Source organism: Agelaius phoeniceus, chromosome 3 (genome assembly GCF_051311805.1).
Source record: "Agelaius phoeniceus isolate bAgePho1 chromosome 3, bAgePho1.hap1, whole genome shotgun sequence".
NCBI lineage: Eukaryota > Metazoa > Chordata > Aves > Passeriformes > Icteridae > Agelaius > Agelaius phoeniceus.
Window position 1 is genome coordinate 73,068,741 of NC_135267.1, and position 21,289 is coordinate 73,090,029.

The window sequence follows — 21,289 nt, forward strand, 5'->3', positions numbered from 1 at the left end:
CACACAACTGAAAAAATTCACTGATAATACGTAATAATCTAAAAATAGGTAACCATGCTTTTTTGCGTGCTGTGCATCAGTGTGCCTGCTGATGTCACTTGGTTGGCTCTGGAAATCTGGTGTGCACAAAGTGCTGTCAGAATATATTTTAAGTGATGTAGCTGAATGAGACTTAACTTCTTACTGTTTTAGTGCACTGTTGTAATTTGCTTTAGTGTTATGTTATTTTTAGTTCCTAAAGATGTTGCTGTGTGCCCTTTTTGAATGGGTAGTGATGAAACTAGGAAGTTGAATAGTCTTATGTGAGAGCAGAAAGCTCTGCCCCATGTTGGGCAAAAAAGTTTCAAAGTACTTATTTTCTAAATGGTTTTATTCATTTCAAAGCAATTATGGTGTTAAATTAAAAACAGACTCTTAGAATCTGTGTTGACTGACTTACTTCTCTGTCAAATTTTTATACAGCGCCAAAACAGTGAGTCATGAGTCTGCTTCTCTTGAAAAGAACGGGGAATTAGCTGTGGAGGCTTGCCAATTCTACAAACATATTTAATATTATTCAACAGTGGTTTGAATCTGAAATGTATTGGTCAACTTATTTAATCATACTCTAGGCAGATTTAGACCGACACAAATCAAGTATGCTTTAGACCCTTCCTAGCTGCAAAGCCAAGTGTTGTGTTTGCGCCTCAGCTTTTAAGAAAGAACTTTCTGCCTCTGGTGACGGTGCTTTTCATCTGCTTTCTTTGGGAAGCTTCAATTAAGTATATCTGGGGGATTTTTTTGTTTGTGTGTTCTGTGTTGGCATTTTTTTTTAAGTTTGCAGTAGACTTTGATATCAAAACTATCAGATTGTGTTATATTGAACCTTAGAGGAGGAAGCTATTACTGCTTTGAAGCTCTGACATATCTTGGATGTGCTTATATAAATGATTCTTTTTTTTTTTTTTTTTTTTAGGGAATGTAGGTGGTTTAGACTTCATGACATTGTCTGTATTTAGAGATATGTTAGAGAAACTTTTGGGTTTTTTAATTATTACTCTATTTAAGTCAGTGCACAGCTCTCTGTGTACATCTTTAGATTTGAACTCCATTTTATTTTCCTGATAAGCAGTTAGATTAAGTTAATGGAAACTAGGGCTTCATAAGATTGAAGTACTGCAGGTGTATTTGCAGTGCCTTCACTGACTCAATTTTAAAACAGCACCTTTTTGTTAAACTGGCACAATTTTGAGAATAGGCACGTCCCACCTAACCTGGCTAGCAGCCTGGAAAATGCCACTGTGTTGTGTTACAGAAGATACAATCTTTCTTTTTCCTTGCTGTTTGTTAGCTGACTCAGCCCTCTCTTTGCCTTTGGAGATTTGAGACTTGCAGCTTTACAAACTGAGGTATAGGAGAGCAGAAAAGCTCATTAATGTTCATGCACTTTTATCTCAGTTTAGTAGCAGTGAGAGCTGCAGAACTTCAGCTGGGAAGTGTTTTAGATCTTCCTGTTATGTCTGTCTTTAGCACTGGTTTCAGTTGCTCATGGGCTCACCTTTGGAGATGTGCTTCCCCAATTGCCACGCTCTCCTCAGGGCTCAGTCAAAGCCTCCATGCAAGGAACATGCCTTCTGCTGTCCCCATGTTGAGAATCAATACCATTTCTCCCTGGCTAGTGCTTCTTGCTTGATAGTTTCATAAAAGCTTCTCTATCCTATTTCTTATTTGTTAGATGTATTCATCAAAGCCTAAGTACATCCCATGTGCACAGTCATTTCCTGAATATCAGATTTAAGCTGCTGCAGTTCTGTGTTTTTTCCTGTGCCATGTGTAAGAACTGATGAATCATCTAGACTTGTATGCACGTTTCTTCAGCAATTCAAGAGCTGAAGAGCATTTCTTGGAGTCTATGGGCATGCGTGGATTAAAGGAATGATACTTGAAAATGAACTTTGTGTGGTCCTGCTGTTGAGCACAATTAGAATATAATGGTAAAGGGAGAGTACCAAACTAGTTGTTGCTACAGGGAAAAATACTCGAGCTGTTTTTTTCTCCGTGGCACCATGGTTACATTCAAGCCGTTTGGATCCAAACTTCATGTGGCTCTGCTGGCCCTAGAGAGCTCAGCTGAATGTGGCCACTGAACCAGCATGGAAACTGCTGCCTTCTGGCTTGTGTCACTTTATTAGGATGTTTGAAGTGAATGTCGTGAGCAGGTAAATGTCACAAAAGAATGAAGACAGGAATAAGGCCATGACTTGAAGAGGAATTAACTGCTGGTTGGCAAGGCTTTTTCTGAAATTTGGGCTGAGAAATCAGCATCTGATTGGCAAGTTAGAAATAAGAAATGTATAAAGGTATTAATATGTTGTGCCGAACTTTTGATGGTATGGTATGGTATGTTATGTTGCTTGTGTATGCTTATGAAATGTGGTTCTATCCAAAGCAAGTAGAAATCTTGTGTTGGCCATTGCATTGAAAAGCCTGGGAAGGAGGGGGGGTAGGTCAGGTTACTGAACTCCCTAGAAGGTCATGGAAGATGTAATCCATGTACATAGCTGTGTGCTGATTCTATTAATAGTGTAAGCAGCTATGTCAACTCTCAGTTTTTCCTCTCTCCCTTCCTGTCTGAGTTCATTTTTCATCTCTGTTCTGAGTTCAGTTTGCCTTCACTTTGCCAAGCTTTCCAACTTTGCTGTTAAAACTTGGCAGGATACAAGAGAGGGTGACCTGTGCTTGTCATCCTTGCCTTCAGTTGCTTGGGTTTTTTCCTGAAAGAGCAGATTACTCTGTTCTTACAAGAAGGTGGCACAAATAGCAGGTGTATGCTGCAGTCAGGGTTTATTAGTTTGGGTGGTTGTTGGTTTCTGTTTCGGTATTTGGGTTTTTCTTGCCTTCACTCTGCAGCTGGGTGTTTACCATATCTGCAGAGAAAAATGCAGAAGAAAATAATGATTCCTAACTCCTTTGCTAATTGACAAATTGAATAGCTGTAGTGGTAATTTAATATTAGGAGAAAGGGCTTAAAGATCAGTGATTCAAAGCTGCTGCAACATGTCAATTTTTTTCTTTATTTTAGTTTCTAACTTAGAGTTTCCTCTCTTCTCTTGAGGATGTGTAATGCCTTGATTAATTTTTAAGCTGCTAAGTAGCAGTTTACTTTTTCCTTGCATATTCTGCAGTTGATGATGACTGCAAGGCATGAATTTTTAATAAAAAAATCTTTGCAGGGCCTGATATTTTTCTCCAGGTTTTCTAGTTTCACATTGTTAACATGTGTGAAAACTTGATTCTCTAGCATTGCTTACTAAACCATGGAGGATAACAGCAGGAAATTTTACTCGGATGGAAGTTAGTATAGAAATATTTAGATTAGCTGTATCTCAGGTTTATTTTACCTTTTTTTAGATTGCTCTATTTTGGGTAAGGCTGACAGGAATTTCTCCCTGTTGACATTTTCTTTCTAGTTGCAAGTTTTTGTCTATGCTTGTGAAGGATTTCTCTCCTAAATTTGCCCTAAACCAGGACACTTACGAATCCAAGCCAAGTTGTACCATGTTAGCATATGTAAGTCAGTAATCTTGATCCTCCTCACAGAAAGTGATACTAAACCAGTCTTTTGTTCTTTTGATTTGACTGTTACTTTGTTCAACTTGTGAAAAATCATAGCCTGATGCGTGCTTAAAATGAAATATATTTCCTCACAGCTCTTGTTTGTCAGGGATGAATAAATTTTTGAAATAGAAATACATCACAAGCCAAACAGGGTTGGGGCATTTTTAAATTTAATTTTGTTTTTCTTTGGTTCTTCATTGTAGTGGTGTGTGAAGTTTTTTTCTTTGAATAATGTGTCATATGTCCAATGCCAAGGATTTCCAGTGAAGTCTTTGTAAGCACATCTGATAAATTTTGGTAGGAAGTCATCGGTCTTGCATTTAGACATCTTGTTTGGCTCACTGAGATTTGCAGTTCCTTCAGCGAACAGCAAAAGTGACATCTCCTTGACTGATGCAGCTTTAATCTGAGATTAACAATAAAGTTTAAATATTAATCTCTTTAATAAATTATTAGAACACACATCCTCTCCATTACATGTTTGTGGTTTTGGGGGTTTTCCCCCCTTAGAGAATTTTGTGTTCTCATGTTACTGATATTCTCCTCTCTTTCCTAAGAGTTGGCTTTGATGTTTCCTTTTTTTTTAAGGAGCGATACCTAAGCTTTCAGGCATCCAGCAGTGAGAGGAATGGAGAGGATAGAAGATAAAGCTTCAGTTTGTTTACCTTCAAGTCTTCCTTCTTTATAGATGGGAGAGGCTGTCATACATTTGTGTCAAAGGAGGCTGAGATTAGTCCCAAACAAAACACTGTTTTCAGCTGCACTGTTATGCTGTGCCTCCCAGGGCTGTCTTAGCTGATGTCTTTGCATAGTAAAAAAACTATATGGACTATGGTTTATTCCCTCTGATGCTACCTTTGTGCATTTTATTGTTAATTAGAATAATGCCTGACACACTAAGGATGCCTATTCTTAGCAGAAAATCTGTGGTTTCAATTAGTTCTTCTGTTAACAACTTAATGTTGCTTTTTGAGCTGATGGCCTTATTTTCCGGACTTAGAACATTTGCACACAGAACATCTGTATACGAATAGGAATCAGTAGGACCTTTAGCATGTGAGTACTTCAGACTTGATAGACATAAGTTGGGCAGATAGCAGTGTGGGGAGGGCACCTTCATGCTTTCTTGATTACTCATGAATTCCAGGGGGTATCTTAGGACAGCGCTCATGTGCTAGACACGAGTGCTCAGCCTAAAACGGAATGCTCTTGGGTTAAAGAAGGTTAATATTAAAAGTGTTGGCACATGAATCCTGTGAGTGAACAAATCCAGTGTGACTTAAGTACATTTTTTTGCAGAAAGTAAGTTTACTGAATGCTTAAGAATAGTAATGCCCAAAAAGGACAAAAGAGGAGGCTCCTTTTCTGTTAAGAAAATGCAAGTAATACCTTGAGTTGAATTAACTGATTGCTTCTATGGAACAGCTGATGAGCCACCCAACTGGGTGTCTCTTTGTTTTGGAAAGCTAGGAACTTTATTGTGCATAGCCCAAAATGTTAGGGAATCTTGGACTTTCAGGTCTCAAATGCCTGGCTGTACTGACTGCCACTAACAGTGTTTAGGAAAAAAAAATTGCCACAGACACAAATTTTTCTCAGTTCGTGATATACATGTCTTTGCTTTCTTATTTATACTGTAAAATGTTAAAACAAGCAACAAAGGCTTTGCTATTTATGTGGATCACTTCTTTGTCCTGTCCACGTGGATAATTTTGCACTACATGACAGTTTGGCATGAACTCACTTCATAATGTTGCACAAAGCAATATACGTCCCATGCCTGATAAATTGTTATATTTTGTACCTTTCCTTATCATGGGTTAACTGAGGACACAGCAGGGGCAATGTATATTATGCTACAGCAGCTGAGTTGCAAATTTATTTGCTTTCCAATTTGCTGCTGAGGGCTGACTCATTCTCAGTGTTATAACAAATACATATTAGATAAGTTATCGCAGCAAAACTGTTTCTTGTCACTTGGCGTTGATGATAGGAGGTGTTTGAGACTCTGAAGTGAAAAACAAGAGGTCTTTTTAAAGACTGAAAAATTTTTAGACTCAAATGGTTGTATGAAATGAATATGGCTGCTCTTTATGTGAAATTGGTGACAACTGGTGTTTCCTCAGACATTCCAAAAAGTGTTGTTTGTCCTCTTTTTCTTCAGCAGTGCGGTGGGAAATATTGCTTTGCTGCCTTGGAATCTAACTCCCCATTATCAAAGTGAGAATTTACATTGCTCCAGCTGCTTGATCTCAAAGTTCACCTCATTCTTAGTGATTTTTAGTAGCTGTTTTCACACAGATAGTGAACAACAGATAGTGTCAGGATTTAATTTGCATGATATGTCTCAGCAAAGCTCCTTAAATTAAAACTTTCCTGCTGTTAGGAATACTGTTCCAGAGTTGGACGTGGATCTGCTTTCAGCACTGTTCATGCTCTATGAGAGCTTGGTACGGTTTATGTGGTACATGGGACTTTTTTATCAACAGTGTTGGCTTTCAGTGAAAACCAAATATCTTCCTCTTCCAGCCCAGCTTTGCTTTTGTTTTCTTCTTTTTTTTTTTTTTTCCTAAGAAAGGAAATTACAGAACCCTATTACATTATTTGGTATCTTTAACTCACTGTTTTGATTTCTGTGGGTTTATCTTCCTGAAGCAAAACTGATAAGTCAGGACTTTGCCAAATATTAGATCACATTCTTGATATGTGTAACATTTTCATAACATGAGGCCAGTAATCATAAAGGCATTATGATTACAGTAAAGAGGCTAGGAAGCTGAAGTGCCTAATGAAAATAAGAAATATATTAGGATTTTTTATTTCTAAGTACTTTTCATGCAGTGTAATCACTTCCAAATGATGTGAATGAAGTTTGGCTTTATTTTTAGGATTCTTTAAAATCACAGGCTTACAACTTGGCAAGTACTGTGTTCTGATTTCTGCCTATATATAGCTACTAAAAATTGTTGTTTTCATTAGTAGAGTATATATGGAAATAAAGATTTTTAAAAGACTGCTGCTATAGCAAAATCCATTCTGCTGACATGTGATATGCAAATATTTTATGGATTGAACTGCAAGTACTTTAAACTGTTTCTCAGTTTGCACAAAGCACAGTTTATCCAGTTACCTGCACTGAATGTATTCCTCAACACTTGCAAGTAATACAAACCGTGGAAAGCTTTATTTGTAGCATTTAAAAGGAGGGGGAGGAAATTAAAATTACCAGTATAAAGCAAAAAAATCACTTTATTGGGAAAATATTTTTTATGTATTACATTAGAGGTGAAAGAGTTTGCAGTGCAGAGCTCTGACTTAGAGTTCTAACTTAACCAGGCTAAATCTAGACAGGAATGCTTGTTTATATAAGTTTTTTCTACTTTTTTTCATACAGCAGACAGTCATTGAGATTAGCAGTATGTTGGTTTGTTGGTAGAAACTCACCTTTTGGTTGGGTTTGGTTTTTTTTTTAATTTTTTAATTCATGCTGCGATTTCTTGCAGGTAGGATATTGTCACTGTGAGTACTGTCGTGACAGTGGGTGACTTGACTTGGAAAACTTTGTTCTGATCTCTTTCAAAAAAGTGAAATAATTATTATTTCTAGCAAAGGCATAAAGATACAGAGATGTGCTGTGCAACGAACCAGCCACGTGCTCTGATAGCTAATCAAGCTAATCAGGCCATCTGGGAGCAAGGGCCACTTTGTTTCACACGCACATCCGTGTGTCTGAAGACTCAGAAATCGCCTTCCAGGGGGCTTTCAAGTCAGTGAGCAAAGTGCAGCATGGGAAGTTTAATACACTGCTGTCCTGGGAGTCGTTTGATGTCAGAAGGTTATTGCAGATTGCTGCTCCGTGTCTGTTTTCCATTTCTCACTTCTTGTCTAAAAAGGATGTTTTTGTTGTACGTGTAGGTTTGTTTCAACAAAGGTTCAAAGACCTCCTATGTACAGGACAAAACACAAGCCCAAGAATGCTCTTGCAGTGATCGAGTAACATGGGCTACTGGTTTTGTCTAAAAGTCTCCTAAAAATAGATGTTTGACAGCATTTTTTGAGAAGGAATTCTTTGCATTGGAAACACAGGGGGAAAAAAAAAATGAAAAGATAGCTGTCTGAACTTGAGCCTGGAAGATTTCTTATCACAAGGAGAAGCTATTAAATTACACACAATACATTCTTCCTCTCTTCCATGTCATTCAGGGGAGGGAAGTCTGAGTGATTAGTCACAACATGAGAGTAGCCCCACCTTCCATGCCTTAATTAAGTGTTCCTCTCAGTGTCTGTCATGCCTTTGTTGTCAACTTCTGTTTGAGTTCTAAACCAGTTTTTAACTAGAAAGAAAGCACAGCTAAAAATTCTAAAAATTTCTTTGACCGTTATTTCTGGTTTAATTTTTCTATTGCTTATGTATTAATTACTTAAGAATGTACTTATTAATGTAGATAAAATGTAGACTTTTCCCACACACAGAGATAAAAGTAATTCTTGTATTTTATTCTTTGACTCCAGGCTATGGTGGCTTGTTATCCAGGCAATGGAACAGGTTATGTGCTCCACGTTGATAATCCAAATGGAGATGGAAGATGTGTTACATGTATATACTATCTTAATAAGGACTGGGATGCCAAGGTATGCAGTAATTTCTTTCTAAAATGTTTTTTACCTCCATATATATGTATGCATATAAATATACTTGTTACTGCACCTTTGCTTGAGGTTTTTGTTCATGTCCATATTTCTGTGCCTTAGTTGTGGTTTTACGTTTTGTTAACTGTGGTTGTCCTTTGCCTCCCTAATTCTGTTGTTAGTGAGAGCAGATAGAGATGAAGCATTTATTTTCAAGGTTTTGCATGATGTCAGCAGGATCTTCTTGACAGTAAGAATGGAGGAAAGTGGTAAATACCTCCCTATACACAAAGAGAAATTAAAGGCAATTTCATACATTCTTATTTTAAATTTTACGTATATTCCTGTTGAATCTTGAGTTTGCTTTTTGTGGAAGTCGATTGCTTATTTGAGTATGGTTCTAAAAAGAAAGATGCTATAGCTTGGGAGCATTTTCAAATAAGCCAAGTGTTACAGTCATTGCTACATCAGTATAGTTCAAAGCAGCACAAGTCTTGTATCGCTGTAGGTACAGGGTGTAGAACAGATTTATACCACAGTTCAAGTAGTCTAAAAATTTACTACTAGTGGCTACTAGTAAAGTGAATTTTTAATAAGGATTTTCCTAGTGATTTGACGGGACTAGGTAGATTTGAAGAACAGATGTAGCTAAATGGCATTAAGATCATGAAAGAGTAATGCAAAGACAGCTTTGCTAATTCTTTGGTTTCTCTGCCATTAATGATGGACAAGTTTATTCTTATAGTATATGGGGAAAAAACCAGGATAAAATTACTGATGCCTCATTGTGCTAAGAGAGTAGCATGTGGAAGAGTAAATGGGAGTAGTCAGATTCTGTGCATAGCATGCACCAGATATGGATAACACAAATTGCAGATGAGAGTTGTTATTTTTCTTTTTTCCCTAATAACCTAATTGCATAAAACTGATAGATCAGAAAGCTGAGTCAGATGGATGCACTTTAAGCTTTCTGTTTCTGATGTGCTCTTTGACATGTCAGATTGAATCTTACAGGTAGAAAATATTTTTTTGCCATAATAGCATCTTTGCATGTAAATGGATTGATTGTACTAAACATCTTAAAGTGCAGCTTTAGGGATTTTTAGTTGATTTATGGTTTCTCTCTTGGGAAAAAAAATAAAAGAATACATGCCAGAGTATAGGAGTCAAGCAAATTGCATTTTCACAATCATTGTGAGAAATTTATGAGCCGGGTATTTAATTTATGAATAAAGGCATTTATTTCCTGCAAAGTCTATTTCAAATTACAAATTAATATACTACCAAGTATATTGTTTATTGAAAAAAGAATCTCAAACTTTTTTAGGAGAAGAAATGGATCTAAATTGTCACTTGTTTGCTGACTTAGATCACAGATGCCCCATCATTTATATCAAATTGCCTTGTTAGTACTTGCATTGTTATGTCTGTTAGGACATGAGGGTCTATGGTGGCCATCTATAGTTAGATTTAACAACATCCACACCATCAGTAGGAAGAAGTTAGTGTGACTTAAATATAATTAACCCCACCTACTTGTGCTTATTTCTAGGCATACATAGGTAGGTTCAACTGTTTTCAAAACATGAAAGAGATCTAAATTGACCATGAGTAGTACAGATTCAAGCTTTAGTTTGAAGTTTCCTACTCTTTCCTTATTTTAATTACACATAAACTTGTGTGCAGTTAAAAGAAATAATCTCTTTAATGGGGAAAGGTGAAACTCAGATGTGAAATAAAATGTTTCTCCCATCTATATTGGGGTGTTTTTAGCCACCTGTATAATATTATCTGTAATATCAGTCTCGTCCATTTTTGTTTTGCTAATAGTAATGCATCAACCCCCCCATCTAACTCACAGCTTTTACTTAAACATGAAAGGGTGTAGCATTCTGAAATCACAGTGAAAAATGTGTTAAACATTTTGTTAAATGAAAAGCTATAGTTTCATAATTTCTATAGCACATGATAAATGCTTTTGTTTCAGTTCCAAGTGTCTGGGATATTTTCAAATGTGATATTCAGAATTATTAAATACAATGAGACATGGCTCTCAAGCATTGTTTGCAAATATTTCATTTGCAGGTAAGTGGAGGCATCCTTCGGATATTTCCAGAAGGTAAAGCCCAATTTGCTGATATTGAACCCAAATTTGATAGACTGCTATTCTTCTGGTCTGACCGCCGCAACCCTCATGAAGTACAGCCAGCATTTGCTACAAGGTAGGAGTGATGGACTCTCTACTGCCTGGTGCCTCTCTTAGCAAGAAGTGAGAAATTAGGGACACTGTGAATTGTTGCTCCTGACAAAAAGGAGAGTGTTTCTCCTAATGGGTGATTAGGCTTCCACTGTGTTGCTGAGTTTGTAGTGTTGCCTGATCTCTTATTTTGGAGAAAGCCTCCTGAGTGTGTAGGTGGGAAGTTTCTGAGCATGTGCTTGGCAGAACTCTGTGGGAGCACTCAGAGCCATAAGCAGGCCCCAACATAGCCAAAGGGTGCCATCTTCATTATTTCTCTGTAGTGGCTTTATACCCTTCTGACTTGCCTTTGTCCTTACCACCCTACTGTGTTACTGGAAGATTGACTAGGTGCTTCAGTTTAATGTTCCCTCTTGTTGGCAGGGAGCTGTGAGAAAATAATAATTTTCAAGCTGAGCTACCATATCTAATTTGGGAATTAGGTGAGGGTTGTGGAACAGAAACGACCATCAATACACAAATATTTTTGTGGAGTACTAGAGGAGCTGTTCCCAATCTGAAGCACAGGGGGAACTTGATCTCTCTTTTGTCCCTCAGTGCTGGGCAGTGGTTGATGCTAAAGGTACCCACACTGACTTCCCCCCATCCCCCATGATAAGTGACATTTCCAGATAGTCTCAATAGGTAAATCATTTGATTCAGACTTCCGGTTGCCCATGTTTTAACATGTTTGGATGGCCAGAGCACTGAACATTGACTGGAGCTGTGAGATAACACAGCTGGGTTTGCAAGAAGTAACTTGAAACTTGAAGCATATCCTCTTGCAGCTTTTCCAGAAGCTGTACCGCTTTCCCCTCCCCCTCTCTACTCCCAGAAGAGTCATGGTGAAATGCCATTTACTAAAGCTCCTTAAAGTCTTTTCTCAATAGGTGGCATTTTGTATTTAAAACCTCTACGGGCAGTGGAAAACCAGAGGAGCCGTGTAAGAAGGGGTAGTTAATTGTCCCTTGTGGCAAATATCCAAAAAAAATGATACTGCAGTGTGACTCAGTGATGAACTTGACCTAGTAAAAAGATGAGGTCACAGGGCAAGGTGATGTGGGCAGAGACTTTATTCTGGACAAGAACTATAAATAGCATTGGGAAAAAGAGTATAAACTTAGAGTATCAGTGTCACCCTTTCAATGACTTTTCAGATAATACCTGCTAGTAGGTAAAAAACCCCAAACCCACTGCTTGTTTATGAAAACTTTGCTCTGTCAGACTGTGGAAGTATCATCTAATTTAGATTGTGTTTCATGTCAAGTGTTTCACTGGTATTTTGCTTCATAATTCAGGAGTTCTTTTTTCTTCTCTTTCCTTAGGTACGCAATAACAGTGTGGTATTTTGATGCAGATGAAAGAGCACGAGCTAAAGTGAAATATCTAACAGGTAAGCTCTTCTTAACATCATGGTTACTTTTTTGTGGAAGAGTAGTTAAATGTAGCCTCATCTCATTGGCCCACCCTCTGCACAAAAAGAGAGAGAAAGTGCCATAACTTGAGTTAGGTTTTACAGGAAAGGTGACCCAGGGATTCAACTCCTGGACAGTGATTCATGAAATCCAGGTCAATGCCTGTCCTGCTTATACTTCCTCTGAGGCCTGAGGCTGCTCAGTATTTTTACATGGGGGATACAGTTTCTCCCTACTCTTGTCTCCCTAATATATGTGGAGGATGAATACACCAGAGACTAAGGCACTGCAGAACTGAGAGCTCTGGAAATAGATTTGATCGAATATAGGGATTCAATAAGTGAATACAACTTTACTTGACTAGAATTTTTATATTGGAAAAACAGAAGCATAAAATTAAAATCTGTATTTAAAGAATGGACTTACTTCCTTCATTTCCAATTTCACCTATCTAGCATCTGTTTTCCTTCTCTGGCTTCTCCCCCAAGAGGAAGTTGATCTAATTTTCCTGTTCAAATTAGCATTATAAGGAGAAATGGCCTAGGACTTCTGTCATGCTTGTAATTGCCATCACAATTTTGTGTTTATTACAATAGTTTAAAAGTAACCCAAAATCAGGTGTACAGCAAGTGCACACACACACAAACATGGCTTTGGCAAAAGCTCTGAAACCAATGATGTTGAAAACGTGTGCCAGTCCTTTCCAGCTGAGACTTCCATTTATTGCTGTCTGGAGCTCCTAAGCAGCCCCAGAGCTGTGTACAGTTCAGCCAAGTCCCTCTTGGTGCTCTCAGTGGCCGTGCATTTTGGGCAAGAGCAGTGCAGCTCCTGCCTGGCTTTCCAAGGGAGCCCCTCAGCTCCAGCCAGGCAGGCTGTCCCAGGGCTTGGTGGCACATGCCTGGCAAGGCACAGGTGACTTCCCAGGCAGTCAGCCTGCCTGGCCTCCCCAGGAAGCCTGTCTATCTCTTAGCCAGCCTTCATGTCACAAGCGTGCAACTCTGCCACTCCTGGAGTCAGCCTTGCTGGATCAGAGCTTTGTAGCCTCTGCACAGCTTCAGCTGCTGCCCTTTCAAAGGGACTGCAGAGAAATGGTTGGGGGGCGCTCAAGCCTGAAGGGCTTCTTCCCCACCTTCCTTCAAGCCTGAAGGGCTCCTCCCCCTTCTTCCCCACCTTCCTTTCCAGGGTCCCCAAATTGCAGGCACTTAAGGAAGGAAGGCTGAGTTGTTTAAATTTCTCAGAATCACAGAACCACTTAAGTTGGAAAGGACCTCTGAGGTCATCAAATCCAACCTCTGACTGAACACCACCCTACGAACTAGACAATGGCACTGAGATGGTGCTGCCAGAGATGGTGACTCCACTGCCTGCCTGTGCAGCTCAGTCCAATGTTTAATCACCCCTTCTATAAAGAAATTCTTCCTCCTTCAGTATTGGTCTTCTCTGTAATGGGTTTAAATTACCATATGGTTGTGTTTCAGTTTCCAGTTGTAATTGAAATTGTGTTCTTTGCTCTGTATCTGCAGCAAGAATTGTGCAAGATGCAATTTATTTTCTATTGACAATAATACGTGAAATTATAGAATGAAATGTCATAACATAGAAACCTATTCATTTTTTGGATAAGTGTCAGTCTAAGTAAAGCCATGCAGAATATGTGTGAGTTTTTCTTGCTTATGGGATATTGTGTTTTGATAGTAAAACTTTATTTTGGAAAGTGATATAGACTATTAGACTGTACTTGGATAAATGCTGAAAAATACCATTTTCCTTTTCATATTTCTGCAGGTGAAAAAGGTGTGAGGGTTGAACTTAATAAACCTTCTGACTCAGTTGGGAAAGATGTTTTATAAGCCTTTGATTTAGCAACTCCCCTTGCTGTTCGCCCTGATAAATCTTGATGCTATCTATTAACTTTTGAATGTGAATAACAAGATAAAGGAAAATCAACAACAAACCAACATCTTAATACGGAAGCAAACAGTGTTTCAATGTTGCATCAAAAAGAAGGTTCTTTGACTGCTGAAGCATTGTACTATGTGATTGTGACTCCAGGCCTGTGACTGCTTATGTGAAGAAGATAAGCAATCAGTAAGAAACACCATATGCATCTGGACATAAATAAGTGCCCTACATAGAATTTGTCCATCCTTATATTTTGCCAGACCTGTCATCCAGCTGAATCCATTTCATCTCTCCCTTTTTTTATATGGTAAAAGTTTGAATTTTGGGTAATTTTTGTATGACCAGGTACAGTTTATCAAAATTGAGTCTTAAAAAAAATGAAAAACTGATAAAAAGGAAAAAAATTACAGTATTCTCCAATATAACATGGATCTATTTTTGTAAAACTGTTCATACTGTTCTCCTCTGCCATGAAAGACCTAATTTAATGTAAGGGTTGCCAGTAACTGATAATCACTTTAATTTTTTTTTACAACTTAATTCAGAAAAGGAGCACTTTAATTACCAGCTAAAAATCTGATTGTTTTATATCATATCTCACACTAATCTTAACTTTTAAAGATTGCTGCTGTATTGGTTTTTTTTTTTTGACTGTGTTCTCTTGAACCTTATTAACAAAAGCAAATCAGTATCTTGCTATTAGTAACATTCAGTTTGTGGTTTTGTATGTTGAATCCACAGAGGGGAAGTTTCTGTCTCTCTTCTTTTTTCTTTGGTTTCTTTTTTTTTTATTTTTGGAGGGGGGATGTTTGGTTGTTTTTTTATTTTTTAAGTGACTGGCACTAAGTGAACGTGACACTATCAGTTGCTGTCATTGGCTTTGGGGACCTAGTAAATACCATCGAGTTACAAGAATATACAAGGGCTTTCCTAGGCTATTAGAGGTACCCAGAACCTCCTTACTTACTTGACAGAAATTTTTGAGCTTTCTCCGTTTTCTAAAAGATACTTGCCACCCCCCTTTCCTTTGTATATAAGTTAATAGAATATCTAAAATTCACTTTTTTAAACTTCCTTTTCAAATGTTGGTGTCCCATGCAGTCTGTAAGTTGACACCTTGATCTATTATATAGTATCAAGGAGGTGGTCAGCACACTGAAGCTGAAGTGCATCACTCTGTAAGCTCCTTGTGCAATAATACATCTTTAAATTTTCACTGTTGCTGAAGGATTTCCCCAAAAAGGCACTGCCTTTTGATCAATAGTGAGGTATATATTTAGTAAGAAAACATTTGCTTTCTTTTACATTGTTTTTGTTTTATCCAGAAGATGGGATATCACAGAATAAAAGTGAGATATGCAGAAACTGTGATATTCTTATTTTTAAGAAATGGATGTTTTGGACACAGACTTTTTTTCTTCTTCTTCTTCTTTCCTTTTTTTTCTCCTGAGCTTTAAAAGCTTGAGAAAACAAAAGCAAACTTATCAAAGACAGCTTTCATATTTACAGGAGTTTGGGGGTTGTTCACCTTACCCACTGCAGTTTTCTATCTGTCCCTTATTTCCTTACTTAGCCAAAACAATGTGAGTGTACAGAAATATTTCTGTATATATTACAACTTGTGACAATTTTAGCATCTGTATAGTTTGTATTCAATTAAAGACCCTTTCTATGGAAAGCTCAGTAATTTTTTATTAAAAACATTACTATTGTTCATGTAAAACATGAAAAAGCTAATTGTTTAGTAACAAACTGACAGAAGGGGAGAAAAATTCAGTATTGGTATATCATTTAGGAGAACCAACAGAAATCCCAGCTTAGTTTTGATTTCACTTTTCCTTTTTTTAGTAAGTTCTTGCCCTGTACAGTTCTCTTCCTCTTTCCTCTTTTCTTCCCAGAGAAACAGACAGGATACCTTTACTGTAAGTGCCTCTGCCAACCTGGCCAAGGAGTGCAAATCTTCATTACTGTCTGGTCTGCAGTGCTTTTAGGCTACCAGTGAAACAAGCAAAAAAGTCACCTCTTCTACTTCATCTTCATTAGTACTCCTTTAACAGAAGTTTGGTTTTGTTTTAGAAATGTAAGCATAAGCCTTTAAACTCATTTCAGTCCCTCTGTAATTCAAACCGCTGCAGTCAAACAGCGTATCAAATTCTAATCACACTGTAGGTTTGTGCTTGCCAGACAGGTTTAAAAAGTGCTTAATTTTTCACTCCATGTAAGTCATTACAACAGGGTCAACAAATCAGGTCAGCCATTTCTTCCATGTCCTTTAGAAACTGTTCATTTCATGTCGGTTGAATATTCAGTCTTGAGCATCACCAAGCAGGTCCTTGTTTTAAAACTATTTTTTAAACTGTCTTATGATCTGTATGTGTCTAGTCCTGGTTAAAAATAAAGCTTCATAATGCTATTTTTATTCATGATGTTAGCTGGCTGTGAAATATGAGACCTTTATCTATAGCAGGCAAAGAAATTCAGGATTCATTTACAGGTTGCCTATAAAGTTGTGTAATTTCAAAAGCAGTGTTCATTATGAAACATCTCCTCAAGTTGCTTGTAAAGCTAATCTAATTAAAAAGATGATGTATAAAGGTTCTTGAAAACTATGTGGTTACTTGTAATCTTTTTAACTTTTAAAACTACTCTATAGCAACAAAGTTATGAATGCCTCCTGATAAAGGGGGTATGTGGAATTTTGGTTGTTTTGTTGTGGGTATTTGGTTGGGATTTTTGTTTGCATTGGGGTTTTTTTGTTGTTTTGTTTTTGGTGGCTTGTTTTTTTTTTTTTTTTGGTGGTGTGTTTTGGTTTGGTTTGGTTTTTTGTTTTTTTTTTTTTTAATCAGAGCTGTTTCTGCTCTGGAGAAGGATTTGGGACTTTTTTTTCTTTAGACTGCCTACAGTTACCTGGGTGTGGTCACCATTTTCCTGATGATTTCCTCCCTCAAAAACAGAACCCTTTTTAGGCTTTCTGAAGAGTGATTATGGTGTAGAGTCAGCTCTAGTTTTTTCACCATTTTTGACAGGTATGTGAGGTACAGAATGAGTCACATTCAAACGGGATGTGTAAGGTTTAATGGGATGTCCTCAGTTTCACATGGCTCCCAATGAATTTTAGGCCCTTGAGAGAGGACAGAAGAATGGTAGAGGCTGCAGGTGCAGAACTGTAAAAGATAGCACACACTATTCCTCCTCTTTTGATGAGCTTTGTGTTGGCTGTGTGGTTGTGGAGGAAGGAGCTGTCTGGCTGGGCTTCTGACATCACTCTAGCTTTTGTGAAGCCCCCTGCATGTGCTTGTCTGTCTTCAGCTAGTTCAGAAAGAGTAACCTGCATCTTCAGATGAGTCTCCAGCATTAGTGCACCTTTCATGGCACTTGGGTGCCAGTTGTGCACATTTCTGCTCTAAGGTGATGGTTCTTGGCATTTTCTTAGGTTGAAACACAAATGTAGCAGCATTGAGCTGATGGCAAAGTGCATTGAAGCTTTTTCATGTTCAATGCTGTATAACTTCTTACAAGTTCTCTTGAAAGTACCTCTTCCCCATCCTAGTTTTACATTGAACAAGGAAGAAGCCTTTCTTGCAACCATCCTGTGTAGACCTGGTTTGGGTTTTGTTTTGCTTTTTAAATTATCACATGGTTGAGCACAATATGCAGGGGGGTTGTTTTGCATAGTAAATTAAACACTGCACCAGGGAAAATAAAGTGTTTCTCTTGAGTGTTTCTCAGAAAAGACATTTGCAGATTTGAGAGCTGACAGCCTGTATCATATGTAAAACATCTGGCTTTGCTGACCACTTCAAGGTCAGGAGTGGAAAAATCACATCTCCATCATACTGGTAAGTGTGGCCAGGCTGAAAAGTGCTATTTCTGTGCATGCTGAATGCTTTGAAGAGGGGAGAAGGCCAAGTGATGAGAGCAAACTCAAAGTCACAAAACTCCAGGAGTCTCCCATTTGTACCTTGCCTGCAGGCATGCAGATAGCAGCATGCTCTTGCAAATACTTAATAGGAATTTATGAGTACTGAGCAGCAAAGACTTTGAAGAAATTCATGGGTCTTAGCTGGATTTGGATCTCACCTGCTGTTGGGAGGGGATGGGGGTCAAAGTATGGATCTCTGGGTCTCCCATTGTCAGCTTTTTTTTTTTCTTTTTTCACATGTAAAGCTTGTATGTAAGTAATTACTGCACATGTACTGAAGTCTGGTTGTACAGGAGCTGTGTTCACTCTGGAACATCTGCTGCATCAGAGTTGCTTGACCCTGTCTGTTAGGGGTGGATAGCAGCTGACAGAAGCATGTTTCAAGGTCCTCTCTCCTGCCAGCCAAAACCAGTTCCAGAGAATTTGCTCTGTTGACTTTTACTACTGCTTACTGAGTTTCATCAGGCTTTTCCTGTTGGCTTTGAAGTTGAGTGTATATACAGAACATTCATCTCTTTCCTGAAATATGAAAAAAGAACCTCAAACTCATAGCTCCCAAATGAGTTGGCTCTAAAAGCAGAAAGGACAGATGAGATTTAACTTGCCAACCTCTTGGGGATAGGCTCAAGTCTTTAGCAGGAGAGGGAGTAAGTAATGAGTTGAATAGAAATGGTAAGGTAGGATGTGAAGAGACTGGCACATGAGACCAAGATACAACATGTTGGGTGGTATGAGGAATATGGGACAGTGCAATTAAAAATACACTATAGGTGTCTGCTTTGGGAGGAACATGAGGTGCGGGGAAAAAGAATGCACAATATCTTTGTCTCAGAAAAGACAGTTGATGCATCCCATCCATCCTTTTCTTCTTGCATGTGTGTTCCAAACAAGCATATTTTTATCTCTGAAGATGAGATGTTCATAACTACTTGAAGCAGGAGCTGGTTTCCTTGTCTGTATTCCAGAAGCAAGTTGTTGGACTTTCCCCTTATTAAATATGTAGCTTGGGATTAAACTTCTAATGTTAGTAGTTTATATGGGGTCTTCTGGAGAAGTTGTTGTAACTACTTTTGTAACATGGTGATAAATGCTGGAAGTGGTGACTGGCTCATTTATCCTCTAAGCCCAGTACTGTCCTTTCCATATAGGTAAAAGTTTGCAGGACATGCCTCACATCAGAGTGGGAGGGATGTAAAACACAGAGATGGGCTGACAGCTTACCAGGAACACACACAGGCAAGCTGTGATAAAAGGCACATGCTTCAGGGCAGTGTCTGAACTGAAACCCATTATTTCTTTAAAATAATTTTGGGAGACGGGAAGTAAAATTTCATCTCTGAATATTCTGAATATCCAGTGCTCCTTGTGGGCTTGTCTGTCCATGTCAGTGTGGTTTGCCAGGATGGAACCAGTTCCTCTCCTGGGTTTGTTTCAAGGCCTCATGTGGTTCTGTTTTATTTTATTTAAAAGCAAAAAGATGAAGCCATCATAACTAAAGTGTAGAGATTTGACTCCTGCTCACAAATTAAAAACTAGTGCCTGAATATCATATTCAGTTGTGAGTTGTATTTTGCTACGTAAAGAAAGCAGGGTCAACCAAAAAACCAAGAATAAAAACCTCTCAAAACGATCTGAAGGCAAGTCACTTTGGTTGTAAATGTGTCTTGTTTACATTACTGCATGTAAGCAGGCTTTATAAATCTAGTAAAAAAGATTCCATTCTAGCAGAAGTCATGGTGACAGCTCTAAAGATCACAAGGAAAGTAGAATTTTGGGGCTGGATTAATGGCTGTTGGAATCCTGAGAATTTTTTTCATGCAGTAAGATAGGAATGAATCAACCAACCACTACAGAAACAAACTAAATGTCACCACCCCTAGATCTGAAAAGTAAAATTTTGGTGAGTGCTGTACCATGAGTTACCAGAGCCAAAAGATACTTCAGAACTGTTTTTATAGGAGCACTTGAGAACATCTTTGGACGTCAAAGAGAATATTTCCTCAGGGAAAATGTGATTGTGGACACCGCTAATGTTTGCCAGAGGGCCGTGGCTAATAACAATCTGTTTTCTGAGATTAGAGTCCAGTTGATGGTGTTGTTGATAGCAAAGAGCAAAGTTTGAGCTGTCACATTAGGCATATTTATTTTCCCTTTGCTTCCCCTTCCCCAGCCACAACATAATAGTGAGTAATGTGGTGCTGGACACGTGTTCTGCACAGTCATGTTTTAATGAACAAGCAGAAACTACAAAGTTAACTCTGTTCAATCCCAAATATTTCTTGTATCTAGAAGAACTTCTGTAGGTAGCAATTTTGAAACTTCTTTGGCTACTTTTATTTTTTCCCACCTGCACGTTAGGAACATTATAGCTGTTGGATTTGTTTTTTGGGCTTTTTTAACCCTTTATTTAAAACAGCACATTAGGAAATGACTGTATCTAGCTGAGAGTTGCTGTAGCTCTGCAACCATGGAACATTATGCAATGAGATGAGAAAGGAGAGCACGTACTTCATGATAAAGCCAAGGCTTACACAAATCCAGGAGGGCAGGTGGGGAGCGAGGGGCCAGCTGTGGCCAGGCTGTGCCTGGAACACCAGGAGTGGCATGCAGGAATGCTTCAGGCTCCTGGGACTGGAGACAGCAGGTGGGGTCCTGCTGTGTCACAGCCAGGACAAGGCCTCCTCCCAAAGCAGAAAAACATGTTATTTGTGTCCAGAGGTGACAGAGACACACCGCTGTCTCACAGGGGGGAGGATGCTGTGTGACACAAAAATTCACTGGGGCGGGGATGGAGGAGTGGGGAGAGTGGGATTGGGGTGGTTACACCTCCAGTGCTCACAGTAGGTTTGAAAATATCCTCATTGCCTCATGTGTGAGTGCCTGGAGAGCAACTGCTCTGCTTCCAACCTGCCCTTGCCATTTCTGCTCCCACATGTGCCTGGGGGCCTCTCCAGCCCCTTGCTACCCCAGTGCTCTTGCATCCTTCCAGGGCTCCCCAAGCACTGTCAAATCTCCCACCTGCTGTCAAATGAGCTGCAGGCCTTTCTCTCCTGCTGTGTCCCTCCAGTGGGGGTTGGAGAAAATTGTAACATGCTTGGCCGAGGAAAACACTTGGGGTGGGGTTTTTTCTGTGAGATGACAGCTGGTCACAGCCTGGTGGCTGCCTCTCCAGGTGGTCAGGTGCTACCCGAGCTCTGGCTGCACAAAGTGCCCTGAGAATAGTGGCTACAATCATGGCTGGCAGCACAGGCTCTGGCTGGTGCTGCTGCCCACCCTGAGGTGGTGCTGCCTGACAGAAGCTCTGTGTGCTAAGCTGCTGACTGTCTCTGGGAGGCCAACTAACCCTGAATTGCTCCTTGTCCTTCACAGAGCTGGTGAGGACATACACGACACAGCTGAACTGTGGCAGTTCATGGGACAAACCCTTCACCTGGCACTGCATTTATGCATGCAACAACCACCCAGCAACAGCTTCACGCCAGGCTAGGGCAGTCTTTCTGCTGAAAAGAAGTAGAGAGAAGGAGAACTGAAAATTGTTGGACAGGACATCTACTTGTCAGTCTCCTAAAAATGGTGTCACTTCAGCAC

The 21,289-nt window shown here is 39.0% G+C and overlaps 1 protein-coding gene across 1 annotated transcript in view; it reads left to right on the plus strand.

The window, feature by feature from the left end:
• The window catches only part of EGLN1 (egl-9 family hypoxia inducible factor 1), a 34,558-nt gene extending 18,170 nt beyond the window's left edge, over window positions 1-16,388 (plus strand). Inside the window, exons 2-5 of the mRNA XM_054629190.2 lie at window positions 8,110-8,229; window positions 10,312-10,448; window positions 11,788-11,855; window positions 13,663-16,388. Coding sequence (XP_054485165.1) covers window positions 8,110-8,229; window positions 10,312-10,448; window positions 11,788-11,855; window positions 13,663-13,727 — 390 coding nt within the window. The 3' untranslated portion in view covers window positions 13,728-16,388. The remainder of the gene's footprint in view (window positions 1-8,109; window positions 8,230-10,311; window positions 10,449-11,787; window positions 11,856-13,662) is intronic.
• The last annotated feature ends 4,901 nt before the right edge of the window (window positions 16,389-21,289 follow it).